Source organism: Periplaneta americana, chromosome 9, assembly GCF_040183065.1.
Source record: "Periplaneta americana isolate PAMFEO1 chromosome 9, P.americana_PAMFEO1_priV1, whole genome shotgun sequence".
Taxonomy (NCBI): domain Eukaryota; kingdom Metazoa; phylum Arthropoda; class Insecta; order Blattodea; family Blattidae; genus Periplaneta; species Periplaneta americana.
The window spans coordinates 6667010-6691368 of NC_091125.1; the positions used below are offsets into that span (position 1 = coordinate 6667010).

At 36.1% G+C, this 24359-nt stretch overlaps 1 protein-coding gene across 3 annotated transcripts in view; it reads right to left on the bottom strand.

The window, feature by feature from the left end:
- Positions 1-24359, bottom strand: part of LOC138705753 (zinc finger protein 664-like) — a 118782-nt gene that overhangs the window by 49402 nt on the left and 45021 nt on the right. For all 3 annotated transcript variants that reach the window (XM_069834374.1, XM_069834373.1, XM_069834372.1), the window contains 2 exons: positions 4670-4807; positions 2392-2474 (listed from right to left, as the gene is read on the bottom strand). In XM_069834374.1, the coding sequence (XP_069690475.1) occupies positions 2392-2474; positions 4670-4807 (221 nt within the window). The remainder of the gene's footprint in view (positions 1-2391; positions 2475-4669; positions 4808-24359) is intronic.

Consider the following 24359-nt stretch of genomic DNA (forward strand, 5'->3'; position numbering starts at 1 on the left):
TGACTCAGCACTCTGAGTGACAGTGACCACATACGTTTGGGTAGCGATCTCAATTCTCTTTGCAGGTACATTTGCTTTAGATGGTGCTTGTGTGGAAGCATCAATTCCTTGTGTTGCTTCTTCAATACTGAGGCATAGGAATTTTCCGTCTCCTTTTTTCATAGATAAAAAATACGCTTACGCGCCTCGAAAAAGTTAATATTTTCTCGGACTCGTAGCTCTTGAATATCCTCCTTCTCTACCGCATTCTTCGAGCAATTTTTAGAATTAGCGGCTTGATCCCCAGAACAATTCACATACTGTTCGATGCCGGCACATGAGGAAGCCCCATGGTCAGAACCACTGCACTTTGCACATATGATATTGTTAGTGCAACGTTTTTGCGTATATCCGAACAGTTGGCACTTAAAGCATCGCAATGTTTTTGACACATATGCACGAACATCGATACGCTCGTACTCGACAAGGATGAATTCTCGTATGACAGGCTTTTCGAAGGTCAAAAACACTGTGCTCAAGGGAACAGTCCGTCCGTCCCGCTTGCCTAATAAACGGTAAGCTTTGTACACGGACTTCTCCGCCAGTTCTTGTTGTTTCTCTTCATTAAACATATCGTCCAGAGAATCCGTATGCACTACTCCCCTCGTGGTGTTCAGCGAGGAGTGCCGTTCGACTTTAATAGGATAAGGCCTATCAATTTCGCTTAGAACAGTGTCTCTCTCTCTGTTTTGGAGGCATAGTTGCGTAGAGGAATTGCATTTTTGACCTTCGTAAAGAGTCCATCGAGTGCGCGTCTCACGTAAAATAGACTAATGTTCTTCATAGTGTTTTCTGTTCCATCCAATGTGATATCAATAAACTTTGGAGGCGGTACTTTAACTGTTACTTTCTCAGGTTTCAAATCCATTGCAATCTTCGTCACATTACCACCAATCATGTCTATTGCTATCTTCTGTTTTTGTGATTTTTTTCCTGAGGGAGGGCAGAAGAGCGCAGGACATATTGAACTAGCCGCCTCCCCCCTACGGAACCGTCGGCGTCAGCCTGCTATCGGGGGGGGGGGCGTAATAAAAGGACACTTAAAAAATTCTTCGCGGTCTGTGCCAGCTTTGAGGAACTGCCCCCCCCCCCACAGCCCGATCCCAAGAATCCCACCTCACGCAAGTTACTCTTCAAACTGGACATTGCACACCTAATGGCAAGTCTTACACCAGAGGCGAGTCGCAATTTTATGCCCATACCAGGGGAATAACCGCCTGTGTCTCCGCACTCTACATTGAACACAACCATTGGACTACTCGGCTAACTCCGAGCTCACCCACCAAAGCTGAAGCAATCCGAGACCACACAGCTTCAGGGGACTTCTGGTTGATTACACTGCGACACCCATTACTCAGCGATAACACATTGGAGTGATGTACCTGGCCCGGCGAGCAGAGTCGGTCACCGGGGCATTTAAATCGCCCTGGGCCTCCGTTGGGGCTCTACATGAGTGTACTTGACCTCTGGTCCAGGCTCGACACCTAAACTTGCATATAGGGGCAGTGTGAAGGGTCCATTGTTGCTTCATTGCTGGGCACTCTGTCGGACCACACAATTCGGAAGTCGCGCTCGAAACAGCGGGACAGGATCACAGAGATAGAAAAGATCCCCGGTGGTGAGACGGGAGTTATAAACCTACGGAAGTTAACCTAAGAATGAATATAATTAACTAGACGAGGCAGAAAATTATAGCCTCACCAGGCATTCTTAACAAATCCCATCATGTAGGCGGACGTGGCAAAAACAAAACAGCGGGAATGGAGAGGTGAAAATGGCTGTGGTGATGTGGTGGCATGCAATGGTGGCCGGCAAAGAGAAATAGAGCGATGAAAAATAAGAGAGAACGAGATGGGCTGGGTGGTGATAAGTCGATTAATGTTCGAAAAGAAACGCACGAGAGCCACTATTGCATCCCCAAGTCACCAACTTGGTGGAACCCACCTCGACTAGGGAAGGATAATGAATATTATTATTGGTAATAATATGCAGCTTTTTTCATTTAATGAAATGTGTCATTCAGAGATTATGTTCCCTTAGTTTAAATGTTCAGATACTTCCTCCTTTTAATGCTATCTGAAATAGAACAAAATTTTATTTTAACCTTATTAGTTAGGCTGTTTTGAGTATCACGCAATATAAGATTATGTAATTGTAGTGTGATAACCTCGAATGCTTTCGACTGACTGAGTATACGCTTCAACCCGATCAGTTATAAATACTAGACTCTACGTGATCCAACAAATTATCACCCAACTGCCTTCTTCACAACAGAAAGCTGACTGGTGAGCTTTGGTCGGCCATTTTCATGACAATACAGAGGTCTAGTGAAGATTCGCACACCACACTCACCTTTCGGTCAAAATCTTGTTGTCCTCTGTCGTTAATTCCACCCATGGCTCCTTACTAACAGTGTCCATGTCACTGTGCGTTTCCTACAAATACAGAGCAAATAAAAACAGAAAGATGGCACAACTTACATTAAAACAGCAGATCGATCTTAAATGTCACAGAACTGCATTTAAATCGTGCTGGTTCCAGTAGAATTTTAGCTGACAGAAGACAATTTTTGGGGCAGATTTTTCATGTGGTATTTCTTTTCCTTACAAAATAACTAAGTAACTACTGTATTGTAGCAGGAATTGTCTGTGAGCGAAAAATTCAATTCAAGAATTGGTGGACTTTCTAATTGATTTATTTTATGACTGTAGTAGTTATCAAGCATTTGAGTGAAATGAAGGTGATAATGCTCGCAAAATGATTCCAGGCTCCAAAGCCGAATGTTACCAAGCATTTGCTCTTAATACATTCAGGGATAACTCTGGAGAAAACCTAACCAAGTAACTTGCTCAAACCAGTATTTTAATCTTAGCCCACTCATTTTATGGTCAGATGTGCTAACCATTACTTTAAGGTGGCGGACGAATTTCATGGAATCCACCTTATTCTGACAATGTTTAAAACTATTTCATTGTGAGAAATTTTAACATTTTTACATATTGGTCTGATGTAATTGGCCGCTGACAGTATTTCTGAGCTTATAATCCCTGCAGATAACATACATATTCAATTGATAATTAAATTTTGCGTATATGCGTAAAACAATGTTAATACTGACTAATTCATTCCAGTTTAGTTCTGTATTTCCTGCCAGGCAAAATTATAAACTATATTAATATACTATTAAAGCTTCAGTACATAGGAATTCTTTTCTATGAACATTGTGATCATTATTTATTTATTTATTTATTTATTTATTTATTTACTTATTTATTTATTTAACATGGTAGAGATAAGGACATCAGGCCTTGTCTTCCCCTCTACCAGGGGATTACAACTACAATATTAAGAATACAATTACAATTATAATTACAATTAATATTAAATTTACAGATACAATAAAAATCAAAGTACTAAAAGATTAGCTGATTAGTAAAAGCTAGATAGTTTATTGTAAAAGTTAAGAAGAGAGAAGCATTTCTTTTATTGACTAAGTACAAATTAAACCTACTGTACGCAGTAAGAAAATGCTTAACAGGCTTGATTTGGAATGCTACTAAATTCCGATAGTCTCTGATGCCACTGGGTAGGATATTCCACAAGCGCGAGAACGAGATTGTCTATGATGATGAATACGATGATGTCTTATGTGTTGGTATGGCTAGTATGCGGCTATTTTGCGTGCGTGTGAAGAGATTATGATATGATGGCAGGTAACTGAAACGGGAGGCAAGGTAGGTAGGTGTAGAAGTGTGAAGGACTTGGAAAAGAAGAACATGAAAATTTGTTAGATAATTCGTACAACCATTTCGTTAACTTCAAAAATTTCCCACGTATTTTCACTAAGTTGCAGTCTACCCATAACAAGTCCAAGAAAACTGAAATGCTTTATTTCAATTTCTAGTAATTTGAAGATTCACAAATTGAGGTTTTTAATTTCACGTTTCTCTAACTCTAATAATATTAAATCAACAACTATCAAAATAACAGTAACTAAAATAAATACTAGATTTAATGTATTGTGTACCTGTCTGTATGTACCAGAAGATTTAGAAAAATCTAGAACCTATTCTGTAATCCTCAAAATTAGCCTCATAATTTATCTTAAAGTTACAAAATATCTTTTATCTAAGAGAAAAATAATGTTCTGCAAAGGACATGATGTAAATACGTAAATAGTTTAAAACAGTAGGTGAAAAACAAATGAAGACAGGTGATAATATTTGTACCTACATGTAAAGCAAAATCAATCATTTGGAAATTGTAAAAGGTACATATTGAGATTTTTGGCAGATACAGAGACAACAAAAGGATCAAGAGCCCTTAAGAACCCTATGACATATTATGAACACACACTGTGGGAATGTGTAGCTTGGCAAACATCGAAAGTGAGGGTGCCAAGAATTTTCGCTTTCATATTTAAAACATAAAACGAGATATCATTCAACATTAGAGTTCTCTGCAACATGACATAACTTGAAATAGTATATAGTGATGAGATTTTTTTGTCTCTATCACAGAGTGAAAGGCAATGCAAGTACACTTGTAAGGAGGTAATGTTCATTACAATCAAAATACAGGATAATCATTGAAAGAGAAAGACACAGTGCATTCCTTGTGCATCACTCACCTCTGGTACACATTTCACTACAGGCAACGAAATTGGCACCGGATCTTCCGCAAATTTTATCTGAGATGTGAGATCACGGCTCTGATCCACATATTCCTCCTTTATACCAGTCACATGCTGATCCAAAAAATTCCGTTCCTGCAGTGCAAAGAGATGTTTTAAATGAGCAATTTATTACAGGGTGTTAGAAGATGACTTGTAATGTTACAAGCTGCTCTCTGTCTATATAAAGCCTGCATGCAATACCTTGACTACAACCCATAACATTAGGATGAATAGGGGCAGGATTCATATGCAAACGCAAATTTTTCATGCAAACACATTTTCTTAGACATGTTATGAACGTCTGTGTTGATCAGGGCTAGGATTTGTATGTAGTAAATATATGTACATATACATGTATTGAAACACTCAAAGAGTGTACATAGCCTATATAGATGTATTAAAACATTCAAAATTTGTACATATATGTGTACAATACGGATAAATTATGGAACACTATTAAGTAAAAAAGTTTAATCTCTAAACAATATATTGTATTACTTTTTAGGATCTACAGAAATGTATCAAAGTAATGGATTCATCAATTAAGTGAAGCTTTTTCATTTCACTTTAATTTTTGTCCAGTGTCTCATATATTGTAGTATTGAAACATGCTATAAAGTGTTGTTTTAAATTTTCAAACGTGAAGTTTCTCCCATTATCACGCATAAGAGATTTGTATTGGCTGAAGGTTCCCTCTACTCCACACGAGGTGATTGACGCATATTTATAATTCACTATATCTGGAAAAGATACATCCGATTCTAGTTTTTCATTTCTTGTGCAACTTAGTATTACACTAATTTTACATATGTCCTCAAAGTATGGATTTTTTAAAAACACTTTGTCCACTTTACATTCGATCAGATCAGCTACCTTCTCAAGTGTACATTTAAGTTCATGAATCGTGTTTTTCACAATGTCAATATTTTCAGGTAATGTGTGATAGTCATTTTGTAGTTTCTGAATTGTTTCTAAGATACAGTAAAATTTGTTTCAATGCAACACAGATCATTTTTCACACACTCGTCACTCAATAAGGATTTGATAACGTCAGAGGAGGCAGCACTTTGTGAATTAAGGGAAAGCAGTACATTATTAATGGCTTCGTAGTGTTTCAAGAAGTACTCAGCAGCTTCCAACCACGTTCCGCATCTGGTTAGTAATGGTCGGGATGGCAAAAGTATTTCAGGATTCATTTCTTTTAAAATTAGAATTCTGTTTGGGGCTGTTAGAAAAACTTTCTTTGAGTTAGAAATTAACTCACCCATCTCAGGTGGTGACAGGATTTTTTCTCGTTGCCACACTTTCAGAACAGCCCTGAGGTTCACTCAGCCTCCTATAAAATTGAGTACCAGGTCTTTCCAGGGGGTATAAGGCGGTCAGAGCGTGGTGCCGACCACACCACTTCATTATAGTGCCGAGGTCATGGAAAGCATGGGGCTCTACCTCCATGCCCCCCAAATGCCCTCATGGCAAGTTACGGGGATACCTTTGCAACGGTTGGCCTCTCATTACTTTGGTATAGATGGTAAAGTATTAAGTAAACAATACTTCAACAATAAAAAATTACCCTGCCATCGAAAGGTATGATAGATGATAGGGTCGACTGTCTCTTTGGTGAGGTGATATAAAGAAAACACTCCATATAAAATATTAACTCAATCTGTTCACATTTATTAATAACTCTGTCGAAAACTGGAAATGAAACAAGGTCTCCCGTAAGAGTTCAATCACTGATAATTCACTATTCCATGTATAGACACTGGCTTGCCACTAAAGGTCACTGAACTGACATTCGCCATTACACTAACTAGTAACGCCATCTGTACTCACAGTTTGTAATTATTAGCAGCTTGCTAAACAAGTCCCAACTTGTCTGATATGGCAGAAATCACTTTTACACAACCAATTAAAATCCTTGAGGAATGCCAGCTTATTCCCTCATACGCTATATGAAATCAAACTCCTTCCATGAATCATAATAAATTTAACATTACTAACATAGAAAAACCTGTTTAACTTCCTGGTATGCCAGTCTCGAAACCAACTCAACAATGTCTCTCTTCGACACTCATACCTTCATAAACACACCACATACATCACCGCAACTCGGCTACGTTTCTGCCTGTAGTAAGTCACGAACCCCGTTCGATCCCAGACTACATCAGTCCACGTCCTTTCCGAACTGGGTTATCCGTGATCCCATCACTTATAGCCGTTACACCAACCCACAGCTCTCCCCAGCTGTCCCCCAACCTTACTCCTCGAGTGTACTCCTCACACTGCCTTACCCAAATCGAAATTCTCCCTCAAACTCAAACTGTATGGTAATGCTCCCCCAAAACCGACGCCAAAGCAAAATTACCAATGACATACCAATCTCAAATCACGTGATCACTAAAGTTCGCTCCTTATACGTGAGGAATAATAGATCAATAATGGAAGAAATGAAACAAGCTATTTAAAGAAGAAAGAAAGACTAAAAATGGAGGAGAAGTAAAGCCACCTATGAAAGATGAGATAAACTAATACTAAAAAGAAAATAATAAGAATAGAAAAGAAAGAAAGGAAAAGGAAAGAAATGAACGAATTATGCCGAAACAAAACGGCACACCTTTACCTTTTACATTAGAAACATTTACTCTGATATTTTCAGCAATATGATGGGAAGCATGTGCAATACATGTTAAGTGCATCATTTTTGGACGTAAAACTTTCAATGCATCTCCTGCTTTGACGATCTATGAAGCAGCATCACTCAGTAAAACCCGGTCATGTTTTATACTTTGAGGGCACAATACACTCATAGCATCATTAAAAAGTCTTCCTACATTTTTATGACTGCATTTTTCCATTAGGAGAAGGTGCTAAACAAAGGGACAGATTGTACGTAAGGACAACATCAATAACACTGGGCAACAAAAAAATATTTTTTTTATGTTTCCTGCACTTCATGAGTCAATTTCTGCTAATTTTTGGTTGAGAAGAACGAATATGACAATGAAAATTTTTTTCTTAGCTCTAGTTTCTGTGATACACAATAGGCGGAAGTATTGCAATTTAACGGAATAAAAAAAAGTGATACATTTTAATTACATATGCCAACAATATTGAAAGTGTATTTAAATTTTTTTAAATAGCAGTTACATTCTAAGAGTTTTAAATTTATGGAAGAATACCTGGCAGGTAGTTGGGTCTGAAGAGAATCATGTGTGGCTTCATGAGATCGTCGTCTTTTAGCTTGCCTCGTGTGAGTTCAGGAGCATCCCTACACAAAGACCAGCAGTAATCCGCAAGCATTGTTTCATTCCAATGGCTCTGATATCTTTGTTCCATAACAGAAATATCGTGATGGAATTTTTCTCCGTGTTCATCACTGAAAACTCCACAACTAGGAGGGGAAAAGTCTAGGTGGGAGTAGAGAAAATTGATTTTAAGGGACCATTTACATCTGAATTGATGGTATTTTTGCAGGAGCATTGTCACCAACTGAGTGTAGATATCATCTCTTAAAAATCAATGAATAACTCCCTTGAAGGCTTCCCAAACTTCCTTTTCTTTCCCCTCCAAAACTTGGTCAAATGCAGGATCCTTTACAAGTTCTCGAATTTGTGGCCCGACAAAAATACCTTCCTTGAATTTGGCATCACTTAATTTCGGAAATTTCTCTCTTACGTACTTAAAGGCCTGTCCTTGGTTCATACTTAGGACAAAATTTTTTATCAAACCCAGCTTAATATGCAGAGGTGGAAGAACATCTTTTGAGTCCACGAGAGGCTCGGCAACATTTTTCTCGCTAGGGTTAAGATTTCTTGCAGGCCAGTTTGCTTAAATATAATGTGATTTCCTATCCCTGCTGTCCCACATACATAAAAATCAGCAATATTTTGTGTACCCCAGTTGCATTTCTAAGAGTACAGCAATGACTTTTAGATCACCACAGATTTTCCACTTGTGTTCATGATATTTGATTGAGTTGAAGAGGGCTGTCATATTTGAATAAGTCTCCATCATGTGAACTCCATGACCAACAGGAATAGAAGGAAGACAGTTGCCATTGTGAAGTAATACAGCTTTCAAACTAAGCTTGGAGGAGTCTATGAATAGCCTCCCTTCAGTTGGATCAATGTTCAAATTCAAACATTTCATCAAGCCATTAATGTCGCAGCAAACAACAAGATTGTTTTTCTTCTCAAAAAAAAGAAGCAGATCCCTGTGACGTTGCCTGTATGTGAGACCCTGACATCACGTTCGAGAAGATTCCATTGCTGTAGTCTAGACGCTAGAATTTCTGCCCTCTCCTTTGACAGGTCAAGGTCTCTAATGAAATCACTCAATTCCGCTTGACTCATTCTGTGCGGTTTATCATCTTTTTTCCTCAAAATCAGGGTCATGGGATGTGGAAGGCTTGTTGGGTTCTTCTTCTTGTTTCACACTGTCTTCATTTTCTACTTCAAACACACAATTTTCGTGGCATTTTTACAAATTTTACACTTTAAAAACACTTCCAAACCAGAAATTTTGCGTTAATTACAGCAGAAACAATATGAAATTCACAGTCACAGCAATGAAATCTATGTTTGTAACTTACAAACAGCTGAAGAACATTTGTTTTGTTATTTGACAGGTGTGAGAAGTACCGAAACAAAATTTCCCCCAAATTGAAAATGTTGATTCTAGAAAATGAAATGTCGCATTATCTCCAAAGCAAGAGCTAACCTGCCATTTTTATGGTGATTTTTTAATTCAGCAGGTAGAAATACATAAGAATTAGCTATTTTTGAGCCCGAAACATTTTCATTGTTGGGCAATGTAATTTTTGGTTCACTAAAAAGATAAATTTCGGGTAAATTTAAAGGTACGATGGAAAGGTATGATGTCATTGATGACGTCACAAGATAGTTACAATCCAGGGAGGTTTAACTCAAATGATAGATGTTGGATGCTCATAGATGTTCCTTAGTTTGCTGCATGTGGTCAGGACGGCGCTGGCTGTTTTCGATCACAGAGTTTGTAAAATTAGCAGTACAAAACTCTTTGGTTATAAGTTTTGCCAATATGACAGTTTTAAACAGATATTATTAATATCCATTATTTACAGAATGTGTCAGTTTTATCACATTCGGATTATTATTTCTATTACTATATAGCCAATTTGCATTTTCATAAAAACAATAACGATATCCTATAATCAATAAAACCCGACCTATTAACCTCATTTGTTCAGTTGATCAATTGTTGGATGTTGGGATTCCTCTTGTTTAAATCTTGTATAAATTATGGAATGGACGAACATGGCTGCTTAAGGAAGAAATTTGAACAGATCGAGTTAATTTAGAAGTTACTGGTGCTTTCCTGCAACAAGAAATAATTCGCAACGTTAAAGGTAAGAAAGAAATACGTTTGAGATTACAAGACTTCACGTCATCTACACGGTTCAACTTTTCTTTCAACTTCACACATTCAAGCAATATGGCGTACCTTGTAGATAGAAAATCTTAATGTACCTTAATTCGACAAGCGCTTTAAACTTGATTCCTTCAATATTCTTCCCTGACTGTGCGCGTACGAGCATGAAAAACTGAACCGTGTAGATGCAGCTTAACTGCACCATCATGTTTTTTTTTTTAATTTAAACTGAATTCTTCCATCATATAGTAGCGTGCAAATTAATTCGAACACGACATATTTTTACATTTTCTGTCATTGTTGGCCTCACAGCTGCTCATACCGCTTTAATTGACATCTGTAGTACGTGTAATTCCATTGTTGAAGGTCTGTCATTATTTTTTTTTATATAATATGTGACATTTTGCCTGTCGTTTTGTACTTATAAGCATTTCAGTTGTGTTGAAGACTTAATACTGCAATCCTGTGTACATTCTGTCGTCTTCACAAATGGATACAACTCCACAAAAACGGTCTAAAATTATAACATTAGCAGAGCATTCTTCTATGACACAGAGGCAAATTGCTGCAGAATGTCACATCGGTTTGGCTACTGTTAATTCGATCATAAAACGATACAGGGAGACTGGATCCATCACACCCCAGATAAAAGGAAACTGTGGCCGGAAAAGGAAGACTTCACCTGCAGATGATCGTTTAATTGTCAGGAAAAGTAAATTAAATCCTAGACTAACTGCTGTCGACTTAACCCGCGAGTTAATGGCTACCACTGGGGTGAATATTCGTGTCACAACAGTGCGGCATAGGCTTTTGGAAGCAGGACGAAGGGCTCGTAAGCCCATTAAGAAGCAACTGCTAACCCATGTTATGTGCAAAAAACGCTTAATGTGGGCAAAATTACATCAACACTGGACAGTGAATGACTGGAAGAATGTACTTTTTTCCGATGAGTCTCATTTCGAGGTCCACGGCCACCGTGTTTCTTATGTACGGAAAGTATCCGGAAAAGTAACAGCAGCTCATCTCCAACAAGCACCTAAATACCCCCTAAAGTAATGTTTTGGGGTTGTTTTACACATGAAGGGCCTGGAGCACTCCCCTGGCCAGGCAACTCACCCGACATCAACCCCATTGAGAACTTGTGGTCAATTTGCAAAAGAAGAATGCAAAAAATGGATTGTTCTACAAAGGAGAAGATGATTTCTGCCCTCATTGGTGTATGGTTTCGCGATGAAGAAATGAAGAATATTTGTGGGAAATTAGTGGAATCCATGCCAAATCGTCTCAGAGCTGTTATTAGGAACAAGGGAGGCCACATAGATTACTGAGGTATGTCTTAGATCCTTTTTTTTTTATCCCGATTGAGTGTTTTTGCGTATGTAATTACGTTGTTCGGATTAATTTGCACGCTACTGTATCTTAAATGTTTATTAAACTGAGATCTGTAATTGTTTTAAGGGATAAACTCCAGAACGCGATTACTTCCTTATACCACATGATGAACTGACTTCTGCGTTGAATTACAAGAGTGTATTAGGCCTAACTGCAATTACGCCAAGAGCTTTAGGCCTAAAGGTAAGCTAACAGAGTTAATATACACTTTGGGTATGAACGAACATCTTATTTTTGTATATAGCTAAGTTAAGTTGGTCAGACATCTTAAAATTCGTGGGACAGAATCTGACATGACTAAATATGTTGTTCCCGGTTTAATTCTTTACAGTTGCGTTACCAAAGGATGGCGGTGTACCCTAGCTTGGTAACGCAATAGTAAAGAAGTGTCGTTCCCCGACTTTACAGTTAACAGTAGTACCTTTACTCGAATAATTTTGAGAAAATAAAAATAGTTAAATTGCCGGAGATATTTATTACTTTTATAGACTCGTGGATAGAATTCTTCCAGGAATATTTCACAAACGTCGATTATACTGCAATCCTTCAGTTGTTCTATGAAATGTAGGGGAGATGCAGGCAATGGCGGTCACCTAAGCAAAATGTGACTGTATCAGACAACTAATAATCCAATTTGAATTTTAGTGAAGGCATTAGAACTGCTGAACTATCCACTTTCAACTGCATCTATTTACAGTTTATAAACAGTTGCTAATTTTTAAATAAATTCCTTAATTAAAGACCACTGCATTGACCGGCATTCCCAGCACATGAAGGTAATAACGGTCATGAAATTTACAATTGAGTTTATAGGGAACAAACTATTATATGATTTATTTAATATTTTCTACGTTACAATGTGTGTACCAATCAATGGAATTACACAAAAACGATGTTATAATGAATATGTAAATTAAAAATGTTATGTTTATATCTGTCTTTCTTCAAAACAGTCAGAAATTATATTAAAAAAAAACAAAATAACTGCCTTAAGGAAGTTGTGTTCAGTTCAGTTACAGATATAGTTAAAAGTTTTTCTTAGGTCTCTGAACGGAATTTAATCAGTCATGTTAAGACAGTAGTCACATTCATACCCCTTGGCACTATCACAACCACTACACTCTGCAGGTACCCACTTTCAGCAGCTTGATACCATAATCATTGCACAGAGAGCACTTCTTTCTGTCACTCTCAGTTCATCATCACTGTTATCACACATGACTAGATCATTATCCTCTGATGAAGATTCAAACAACTTCTTTGGGAGTTTTTTCTTTGCATCAGATCTCTTCGCAGCAGACCTTTTAGGATCATATTTCTTTTCTTTTTTCTGCGACAGTTTCTTCTGTTTTTTAGCCTCAAACGTTTTCTTCAGAGGTGTGGAAGTGAGTACTTCAGAGTGCTGCTTTTTTTGTTCCACCTGATCTTCTACTGTTTGATGTAATAGGTCCAGCTGATACTGCTTTCAAAATTTCGGAAATACTGATTTGTATGTAATTGCGTTTTTTCTTTTCTCCTGGTGTTTCACTGACAGCTATAGAAACGGTTGACTGCAACATTGCACTCAGGTGGAGCAGAAACAGGATCAGATGAGCAGATATTTGACTGATTAGAGGGATTACTCTGTGATGTGGCTTTGTGAAGATCAGGGTTATAATAAGCAGAATTTGAAGACAAATTTGGAATTAAAGCGAAAATTCCTGTTCTTCAAAATCTGACAAAACATTTACTATGTTTGCAACTCTGGCAAGATCATCAGGTCTGATACACTTTTACTTGTTCATTTTCATATAGATGTCACACTCCTTATTAAATGCCGTCTTGAGAGGTCCAAAGAATGTCACATCAAGTGACTGGGTTCTGTGAGAAGTGTGTGGTGACAATGAGACCATAACAGTACTTTTTACCCTGCAGAATTCATATGCCTCTAAGGTGCAATGTGAATAATGGTTGTCAAGGATCAGAAGGTTACGGTTTTCTGGAATAGGACGGGAGTGATGAGCAAAATGTTCCAACCACTTCAAGAAAAGTTCATTGGACCATCCATTTTTGGAACATTATAGTGCATCAGGAGGTCCGCCTTTTTCAACAGTCGGACACATTCCTTTCAGACCAAATATAAACATCGGGCAAATATAGTTCCCAGCAGCACTCATGGCACACATCACAGTGGCGTGTGTGCCACGATCTGCACTTGTAGCTGCTCCTACTCGTTTTTGGCCCTTGGGTGCCAAAATAGTTTCAGGTTCCAATCCCTCTTTCGTCTACATTGTAGATATGTGATGCTGAGAATCCATATTTTAGAAAAACATCCTCAAGATTAGTGTAAAATTTCGAACTTCTTCCTTATTGAAACCTATAATGCGGTTAATACGTACTGCCTCTGATTTTCTCAAAGACAAAGAAAGGTTTCGCTTCAAGAAACCTTCAAGCCAATAACGTCTTGCCATTTTTGTTTCTTTGGAGAGTGTACAGTATGTTCATGTTCTATTTTATTTGCTTAGCAAACTCAAAGGCTGCATGCTTTACATCATTTGGCGTAAGACCATAGAAGGAATTTGCAAAACTTTTAACTGGTTGCACACCTCTGCTTCTTGGTCAGGAGTAAAAATTAACTTTTTTTCCTAATTTAGGATCATTATAGTTCTGTTTACTTATCCTCTCCTAAAGTGTGCTGAAGGAGATTCCATTAGACTTCGACACTAACCTGATGGACTTTCCAGCCTGCATAGCTCTTATGGCTCTCTGAAGATCTTCTGCTGTCAAGTTGTCTCTGTTTGTCTTATGCCTGTATTTGCTAACCATCTCAAGGAAATGCAAAAATAAATAAATATACGACTAGATACACAGATACATAATTAATTAATTAACTAATAAATAATTAATAAAAATAAATAAGTAATATTAAACGTATGAACTATTAAGAATGAAACTATATCACTTGACATAATGCATTAGATGCATTTCGAAATGTTATATTCACACGAAGGTAATGCCGGTATAGTCAAGGTAATGGTGGTCAGTTGACTGGTACTGCCTACATTGCAGACAGTTTGTAAAAATGGAACCATAAATTAATGAATGTAGGTACCAATATCAAACTGCTACTCATTGACTAGCAACATGTTTGGGTATATTCCTAGTGTGAAAGTATTAAATAAAACAAGATGGATTACTTACAGCAGCAGCCTGAAGTTCCTTTTGATTTACAAGAATATCAATGAAAGCATACAAGCACTCCTCGTAACAGCTAGGCTTCAACTACTACAAAAAGAGTCTTGCACATAGTTAATGTCATCCTTCCAAAAGTGCAGCACCAGTCGGAAGACAAAATCGGATTATTGTTGTGGAGATAAAGAGGTGACCGGCATTCCCAACTGACCGGGCTTACCTGCAGCTCCCCTAGTGTTATTAATGCATTATATGATACTAGCCTACTGCTGGTTTGTTTCAGTTAATAGAAAGACAAATGGCGGAGTTTTACACTGTGAATGTGCTGCAATGTACTGACAGAAATCGGATAGTAATGAAAAGACCTGGTTATTCCTGTTTCCTGTGCCAAGTAATGCAGCACAGCTTAAAAGGTAAGCAATGCCGTTGGCATAAGCTCAATGCAAAGATATCCTTATATATCTTCAGTAAATAGTCAGGGTTGGTAAACTGTAGTGATTTTTAAATTTAAGTGAGAATTTTTTGTCGAAATTAGATTTCGCTAATATGTTTTCGCGGGATATCAGCCGAGTTAGGATTCTGGAATGCTCCAAGCTTTCGACTGCTATCTCTGCAGCCATCTTCAGGGAAGTCGAAGGTTATATAGATGTTAGGCTGTCTCAGGTGAAACGGGATTGGTTGGCGGATTGGCCAATCTGGGGCCGATCTGCCAACCAATCCCGTTTCACCTGAGACAGCCTAACATCTATATAACCTTCGACTTTCTGTTCGGACATCACTTCCCTGAAGATGGCTGCAGAGATAGCAGTCGAAAGCTTGGAGCATTCCAAAATCCTAACTCGGCTGATATCCCGCAAAAACATATTAGCAAACTAACGCCAAGAAATCCTCAAATCATACAGAAATCAGATTTGTTTATTAAAATGAGTTTTTGCTTTCTTTTGTAATTCATTTAAACTTAATTTGTGCATTAGTTCCTACATAATTGTGCATTTTTTAGTGTGTTATTTTAAGTAATTAACAACATCGCTTCAAAAATATTTTACTATGTTTACACATAGGCATCATTATTAATACATGAAGAGTTACAGCACTAATAACCTGCACTTAATGATAATAATAATAATTAGCTTGGACTTAGGCAAGATATTATGCTCAGTTTCTTATTCATTAGAAAAGAATTCAACTATTTAGAGAGATTAATATTTACAAATAAATTTATCAGAAGAGCTTAGCCTTGTGTGTTTTCAGAATAAATACTTAGTCCATTTGGCATTGTGCAACTTTTACTTTGAATATCGTTATGAGCTACAGCTATTCATTTCAATCCTCAGCATCATACTATGCTTTAATTAGGTGGTGATTCCGAAAGTAGACTCTACTTGACTACCTGTACCATGTGTTCTGTTGCTCCTTAATTAGCATTTAGGAAAAGGCATATGAGAAGCAAAGTTTCAAAACCTATCCATTTCTTCAGAAAATGCTAGAATTATATGTCTGTAATAAACAAAGATTTTTCTGTGGTGAAATTTTATATGAATTTATAGGAACAAAAATATATTTCACCATATAAAATATTTTATTCATTGCAGAGATGTAAGTTTTTGGCATCTAAAGTGCATTTTCTAAAAATGGACATGTCAAGTTTTGCAAGTTTGCTACTCATATATATTGCTAATAGTTTTAAGAAGCAGCAGAACAGTCATATGTAAAAACTTTTATATTTTTTTCTTCAGGAAGTTAATTTCTCATCTTAACCATGTTAGGTGCATATAATTTTAGTCTGTGATTTACGTAGTAACAATTATCTGATGTAAATAAAATGAAAATTATTTTATTTACATCATGATTAAATCATTAATTTAAATTAATACCAACCCTGGTTTGTGTATTTTTCGAAGATAATAATAGAATTTTGATTGTAACAGGTACCAAATGTGGGCAGCTGTGGCAGAAAATCCTCATCCTTACAGAAGGGCCTATATATGTGCAAGCCATTTTCGCAGTAATCAGTATAACGATGACTTCAAATACAACTTACTAAGAGGGGCCATTCCATCAAGAGATGCTTGGTATCCCACTCAGGAACTACGATCCACTTCATCACCAGCCTACTTACATTAACCTTTTTCACCACCTAATATAATTGCTTCATTCATTGTACTTCACTGTGGCATCAATTTGAACCTGCAGCTTTCTCAACTGGCGAGTTTTGGGTGCACTATTTACATATTTTTAGAGAATAAATGTGGCAAATACTTCAGCAATGGGGCATAACCAGTCCAAGCACTGCCAGTATCGAAGCTCAAAATAAGGAAATGTGAAATATCGACTTCTCTAATAAATTACATTGTACTTTTTCAATTAGCTATGCATGAGAACCTTGAAAGTACCACTTTTTTCTTTGTATGTATTTCTTAATGGTGCTTTTGTTGAAAGCCTAAGATTAATTATTACAGTATGTCTGTTGTAGATAAATTGTTTTCTTTGTATTTTCTTTCAGTGAGTGATTCATTCATTGTCTTTATCTTTTAACAAAAAAAAATGTGTTTAATTTTGTTGACAAGTGTATTGTAATGGACTTCATTCATTATTATTATTATTATAATTATTATTATTGTTATTATTATTATTATTATTATTATTATTATTATTATTATCTCATTTCGTTTAATGTCTTCATTTCTTCAGTCAAATGAAGGAAAATAAGGGGAATTCATTCATTTGAAAAAAAAGTAGAGTACTTGACTTCTACATTATGAGCTATGTAATTTTTGTAATATATAGGGCAATGATAAATCTAACGATCTTTAAGACCGTAAGTTAACATTACATAGTAATATAAATACAAATAATAATTACTAGTACAATGAACATTTCAGTTGTGTCAGCTATAGGGCATAGGAGGGAGTCCAGTGGCAGCGATACGAATCTGCAGCTTCTGCAACTGGTGAGATTTGGGTGCATTATTTAGAATTTTTAGAGTGTAAATATGTTCATGTTTTCTAATGCCAGGCATTTGGCAATAAAGTCATTTGACCTCTTGCACTCCAGTATTTTTGAAAATTATTGTCATGGTCAGCTACTGAAGCACAGATTTTGAGGTGTTCCAAATCCATTTCTTGGTTTGAGTAGCACAATGGACTGTTAGGAGACTGATATATTCCAATTCTATACAGCAAAATAGTCCCCCAATCGGATTTCCGGGCGGGACTACTTCAATGGTACAGAAGCAACTAAATTTCTTATAATGGAATGCTTGTCGTATAACATCAGCAAAGAAGAGAGTAAATATGGTACAATATTTTGTCTCTTCTCACTTTATAGATCTCTTGGATATGAAACAACAAGTTTTGATGGAGAAATCATTGCAATAAATGTAAGTCTCAGGAATCTTCTATGCCACATCAATAAATTTAAGAATGCAGTTATATTCTCAGACTCCAAAGCAGCTATTCTATCAATAGTCTCTAAACACATACCTTCATCTCAAACAGCAGAAATAACTAAAATGCTCTCTCAATTAATATCACTCAATAAAAGAATTGTATTTCAATGGATACCATCCCATTATGGAATCCTTGGAATCGAGAATGCGGATGCTTTAGCAAAGAAGGGCAGCACTGCTACTTACAGACCTGTTACTAAATCTACGTATTACTCTGTGAAAAGATTTATTAAATCTACATACTTAGACTTCAACAAACAAAATTTGATAACACAATCTCAAGGGAAAAAATGGAACTCTCTGCATCATAATCCACAGTTAATTCCCGATTTACCAAGAAAATCGTCTGTAGCTGCATTTAGATTGGCAACAGGCCATGACTGTCTGGCCAAACACTTGCATAGAATTGGAATATATCAGTCCCCTAACTACTCTCAGTATCAAAGCTCAAAATTAGGAAATGTTGCGAAGTATAGACTTATCTCTAATAAATTTTATTGCACTTTTTCTAATATGTTCAGTATTTTGAATCAACTATACATCAGAGAATGAAAAATAATTTTTTATTTGTATTTCTTAATGGTGTTTTTATTGAAAGTCTAAGTTAATTTCGGGGGTTTAGAGTCATAACGACGTATCTACAAAATTCATGTTTTGAGATAAATGCAAAAGAAGTTTTGCAACAACTGAAACACTATCACTGTTACCGCCTACATTATTATGTGCGACATATGTGGTAACTTGTTATTATTAGAGTATGTTTACATCCGCTCAACAATTTTTTTGTGTTTAAGCTAAGTGTTACATAAGAAAAAAAAAAAGACTGCGTTGTAGATACGTTGTTTTGACTTTAAATAAATTGTTCTTTTTGCAAGTTACACTTGATTTTAATATTAATGACAATAGAAAGAATGACCTGAATTATTTATATATTATTGTGTAATTACATCTAATTATTGTGAAACAAACAGTTTTATAAGTCTTTCTTCTAATATTGATTAGCAAGGTGCTGGATAATAGCCTATGCCAAAATGCTTAAAATACTAAACTGATGGCAATATACCATAATTTACCATAACAAAGTGCAATGACTTTTACACAAACCTGTATCACTGAAACAATAGTAAAAAATTGTTATACTGAAGAAGGAATAGTCCTCAGTAATAGTAATAATAATAATAATAATAATAATAATAATAATAATAATAATAATAATAATAACATAATTCGTAGCACTACAGCACTTTAAGGATCCAGATCGACCAGCCAGCTGCTGGCCTCAAGCACAGATGCTTAAGCAGAGATGGAATCTAACCAGAATAGAGGTATCGTATGATTAGCATGATGGTCCCCCTACTAACCGTTATAGCTGGCTTTCTTAACCGGATTTTTCTACTTATCATAGCTCTCCAAGTGCATCACAATGTTTATTATCATCATCATTATCATCATCATGATCACCTTCATTAACTTTCGCTTCTTTCCCGTCTGTAACATCATTTATTAATTACTTATAGCATTGTGATGATACTGGTTAGGAATAATCCCCATATTGCATAGATCCAGAAGATCTTTAAGTTTTTGTTTCTGAATAGGAGCTGGAGAAGAAAACAAAGACTGAAGTGTGAAAGAATCTCGCATTCTTGTTTTAGTTCTGCGGATTAGTATTCTTCTAAACTCAAATTCTTGAGAAGTCCTGTTGCTATATTTAAAATAAATGTGTTCTAAGTCTTCTTTTCTGTACTGAAACCAGGCCAACTTGAGCCAATTGACATTATTTACATCACTGAAAACTTTTCTGTCCTTTCTCATGTAGCGCCTCAGATCTGAAAAATTCGGTACATGCTGAATTTCAATTATATGGCCTTTTTTGTTTGTCATTCTGACAACAGTGAATCATCCCGATGTGAAATAATTTTCTTTTCTCTATTGAGACATGATCAGAGCCGTACTCTATTTGTGGCCTGACTCAAAGGACATATCATTGATGCCCAACAGCATGCAGAAACATAACAGACATATTTTATATTTCTGGTTTGTCCACCGCAAGTATTGAAAAAGGAATTCCAATCCTTACCATCTGCATTTTTTGTAGGAAATTAAAAAGACATGAAGCAACTTCTGTAGATCCACTTTGGCAGTTCTTTCACTCCACATAGCATGCGACTTCTCTACAGAAGTTGTATTGTATACAGTTAAGTTGTACACAGCCAATCTTCACCCATAAAATAATACTTTAGCATTCTGTTTTGGGACAGTAGCAGACAGTCTCCAGATCAAATTAAGCTAAATGGATTTTCCATTTGCAGCTTCCGCATCAATGTTATCTTTTCTAGCCCTGCTAAACAGTTTGAACATTTTCCTACGACTTAACTAATGAGGCAAGTACTCTTTCTCTGAATATTTTCAGGCATAATGTGATATTATTTTTGGAAAATCATTAATATGAAATGTAATTCCTTCCATTACAACATCTGACTTAGACAAGCTGGTTTGTGCTGTCCTCTTTGATCTCTCGAAATTATATAATGTTCGTTCCTTTTATACATACAGCATTTCATGTATGAATGATTCAGGCAAATCGAGTGTTGCAAGAAACTATGCCTGACAAACTTGCCATTTTTCACCATCTACCTTTGGTTAAAATCTGATTATCTGTGTCATTTAAATTTCAAAATTCTTCATGAATTGGTAGCCACTCAGCCTAAGTAAATTTGAAATTGCATTTCCTTATACATTTTGAGCAATCTTTCAGTTTAACTGACCGTCCAGCAATTGATTTGTCTTTGGTAGATATTCTGAACTTTCAGATTATGGAATATGGCCGTAATTGTCTGAGTGTGCATAAAGGGATAATTTTTATTTGAAGTATGTACGTAGTGACTAATTTTTAAGTAAAATGGTTTATAAGCAATTATAACGCACTTGACATCTGTTGATTTTATCAAAATTTTAAAATTGAATATTAACGACGAGTAATGAAACAACATTACCTGTATATAATCTTACCATTGCAGGCTTCAGTATTGATCCTTAATGTTGAAAAGGCATTGCGGAAGTTAACTGAATCTGAATTCTCTTCAGTAACACATTTTTCATTTTTCAGGAGATCAAGAATTTTATTCCTCTAAAAAAACATCGATTGCTCAGCACAAGTTCATTGATCGATATCTTTGCATGACTGAAAGTATAAATGTTAAATGTTATGTTTTATTTAACGACGCTCGCAGCTGCAGAGGTTATATCAGCGTCGCCGGATGTGCCGGAATTTTGTCCTGCAGGAGTTCTTTTACATGCCAGTAAATCTACTGACATGAGCCTGTCGCATTTAAGCACACTTAAATGCCATCGACCTTGCCCGGTATCGAACCCGCAACCTTGGGCACAGAAGGCCAGCGCTATACCAACTCGCCAACCATGTCGAAAATATGTATAATTGGAGTGCACTAGGGATAACAATAATTTTTAAAATCCTTTATTTCGAGGATTACGCCAACAGTTAGTGAATATAAGGATGCAGATACTCTGTATTATGATTACGTATCTGAAAATAAGTGATACGCATTTAGAGACAAAACAACGGATCTACACATACGCTGTTCTGACATTCAACACCATAGCGTAATATATGGAGCCAAATTAACGTATAAGATGATACGTTGTTCTGACATTAAATAATCACGTGCATTTGTAGATACGCAGCACACTATCTCCGTAACGGTTAAAGATAGACGTTCCGTTGTTTTGTCATTAAATAGATTGGTTCCCCAAGTCAATAATGATGTAGATATGTCAAAATGGCCAATTTTGTAGATATGCTGTTATGACTCTAAACCCCCGATTTTATGTGTTGTAGATAAATAGTTTTCTTTGTATTCTTTATCAATGGTGATTATTGATTACTTAGATTTTTAATATCCATATATTAAACTAATGGCAGTTACTTTTAAAAATAGATGTTCAGCTCTGACGGTGTAAAACAAATGAAGTGGTGTTTTATAAATGTTTATGAACGTGCGTTGTACTATGTCACAGCAAAACATCTTATGACTATTTTCAAGCTAATGTTTGACATAAAAAAATTAAGAGCGAATTATAATTATATAACTGACCAATAATAACTTTGAAATCAATATTCCGAAGTCAATCTTTGTTTTTATCTTCCAATACATGATACATAACATTATTTAAAAATAGTGCTTAAGGTGTTTTGGAGAGAACTATCCTGTCCTATTCGCATCCTTTATCTCAATTACATATTTCATCTAGAAGATGCAAAAACTTTTATTAGTCAAATTTGATAAATTAATTTAATAAAAGGGTTAAATGACGGTGTTGAAAGAGGGAGTGTGTTAATGGTTTTCAGTTTCATGTTCAACCATTATATTTATATTCACATGTTAAAACAAAAATGTGATATAAATATTGTGGTTAAACATGTTATTTAAACTGATAAACCATTACACACTCCTTTGGCGATATGAAAAATACTAGCATGTGTTGGTATAATAGGTATCTGCAGTACCTATCGGGCTCTAATGTTAGCATAACGGATACCTGTAATATCGATCGGGCCGTGTAACATGAGATGTAGTTCCGCATTCTGCCGCTATTTGTAACGAGATGTAGTTCCGATGTTTTGCCGCCAAGTGTCTCGATGTCGCGTCAATAGCGTGTCGAAGGTAATGCATTGAGTTTGGGGTCTTTCTATTTATTTGTCTATGGTTACAATAGTCATATACCACCATGTTTTTTTTAAATTCACGATTTGATTATATATCTTAGAATTAATACGATTAAATTAAGTCTATATAATATTTAGTACAGTACTCACCGTCCTGTTTTATTCATCATTCACTTTGACTATTCAAGTAGTATTAATATCAGCTTGCCGTATCTTGGGTACACTTTGGCGATGTCTTGTAAGAAACACATACTCGTACGGTAACTATGCTTAAGTTAGTTTCACTACTAGTTATTAGTAAAGAAATTTAATTAAGAATGGTGTTCTGCAAAATTGAAAATTTACACTCTTCACACCAAGTATTTTTTGACAATCGTTTGTGAGTTTTAACTTACAATGTTTTTCACAATGCACACAATTCTTTGGTTCTTCTGATGGAAATAAGTTATAATCTGTACAAAACAGAACACATTTTTCTACACTTTCTAGTGACGATATGTATGTATCAACGTTAAAGTCTGTCTATATTTTCCTTGCGTTGAACTATTATACTGGCATTGGCTTCTATAGTCGAAGTAATGTCTGCTAGTAAGTAGTACGAATTTATAACCTGTCGAAGTATTTAGTACTACATATACATACTGTCATCTATTTTTCCATTTATAGACTATTATCAACAGTATTATGAATGAGCAACCTATTCAGGATTATGTTCACCACCATCTATTGTTTTGTTTATAGACTATTATCATAGAAATAGCCGTTACAATTCTACAGATAGATGATTTTGACCATTGATTTGTAACTTGTCTTCTTGGCTTAATGGCTAAGGTGTTGGACAAATAAGGAGATGTGAAAGTTTCTGGATCGAATCCCATCGTCGGCAGTGGTGAGTAAATATATATATATATATAATTAGAGTGTAACTATAGATATATAAGCTATATGAAGACGAAGAAGAGAGAAGAGAAAGACTGAAGAAAAGGGAAGAAAGTAAGTAGAAAAGAAAGACAGAGAGGAGATAATTTTAATTAAGTACTTATATTTCCGTAGCACTGAATCATCAATGACATCATACCTTTCCATGGTATCTTTAAAATTACCAAATTTTGTTTGTATCATATTATGATTGGTGCCACTGGTGCTCCCGCCTAAAATCAGTACTATTGGCTGGCAGTTATTGTTGATGAAGAAACATTTTTGTTTTACTCCAAGCAAAGTAAGTACCAGGGTCAAGGGGATGACAGAGGTAGTACCTTTAGTTGGGGTTGACCCAACACTGATCCTCGTCTACCCAGGGTTAGGCTGAGGTAATTGCAAGATCTTATTACCGATGACGCTATAACCAAGACCGTCCGTGCATGGTGAAGAAACACATCATGCAAGAGATGACCCTGTTTTAACTGAACACAGCGAATCTAGACATGGCTGGTCGATAAAAAGCCCCGATATGTAGAAAAGCAAAGCATAAAACACTGGTGAGTTTAATGGCTGGTATGGCACCTGAAAGACATACATAATTATAAAGGTATATCGCTGCT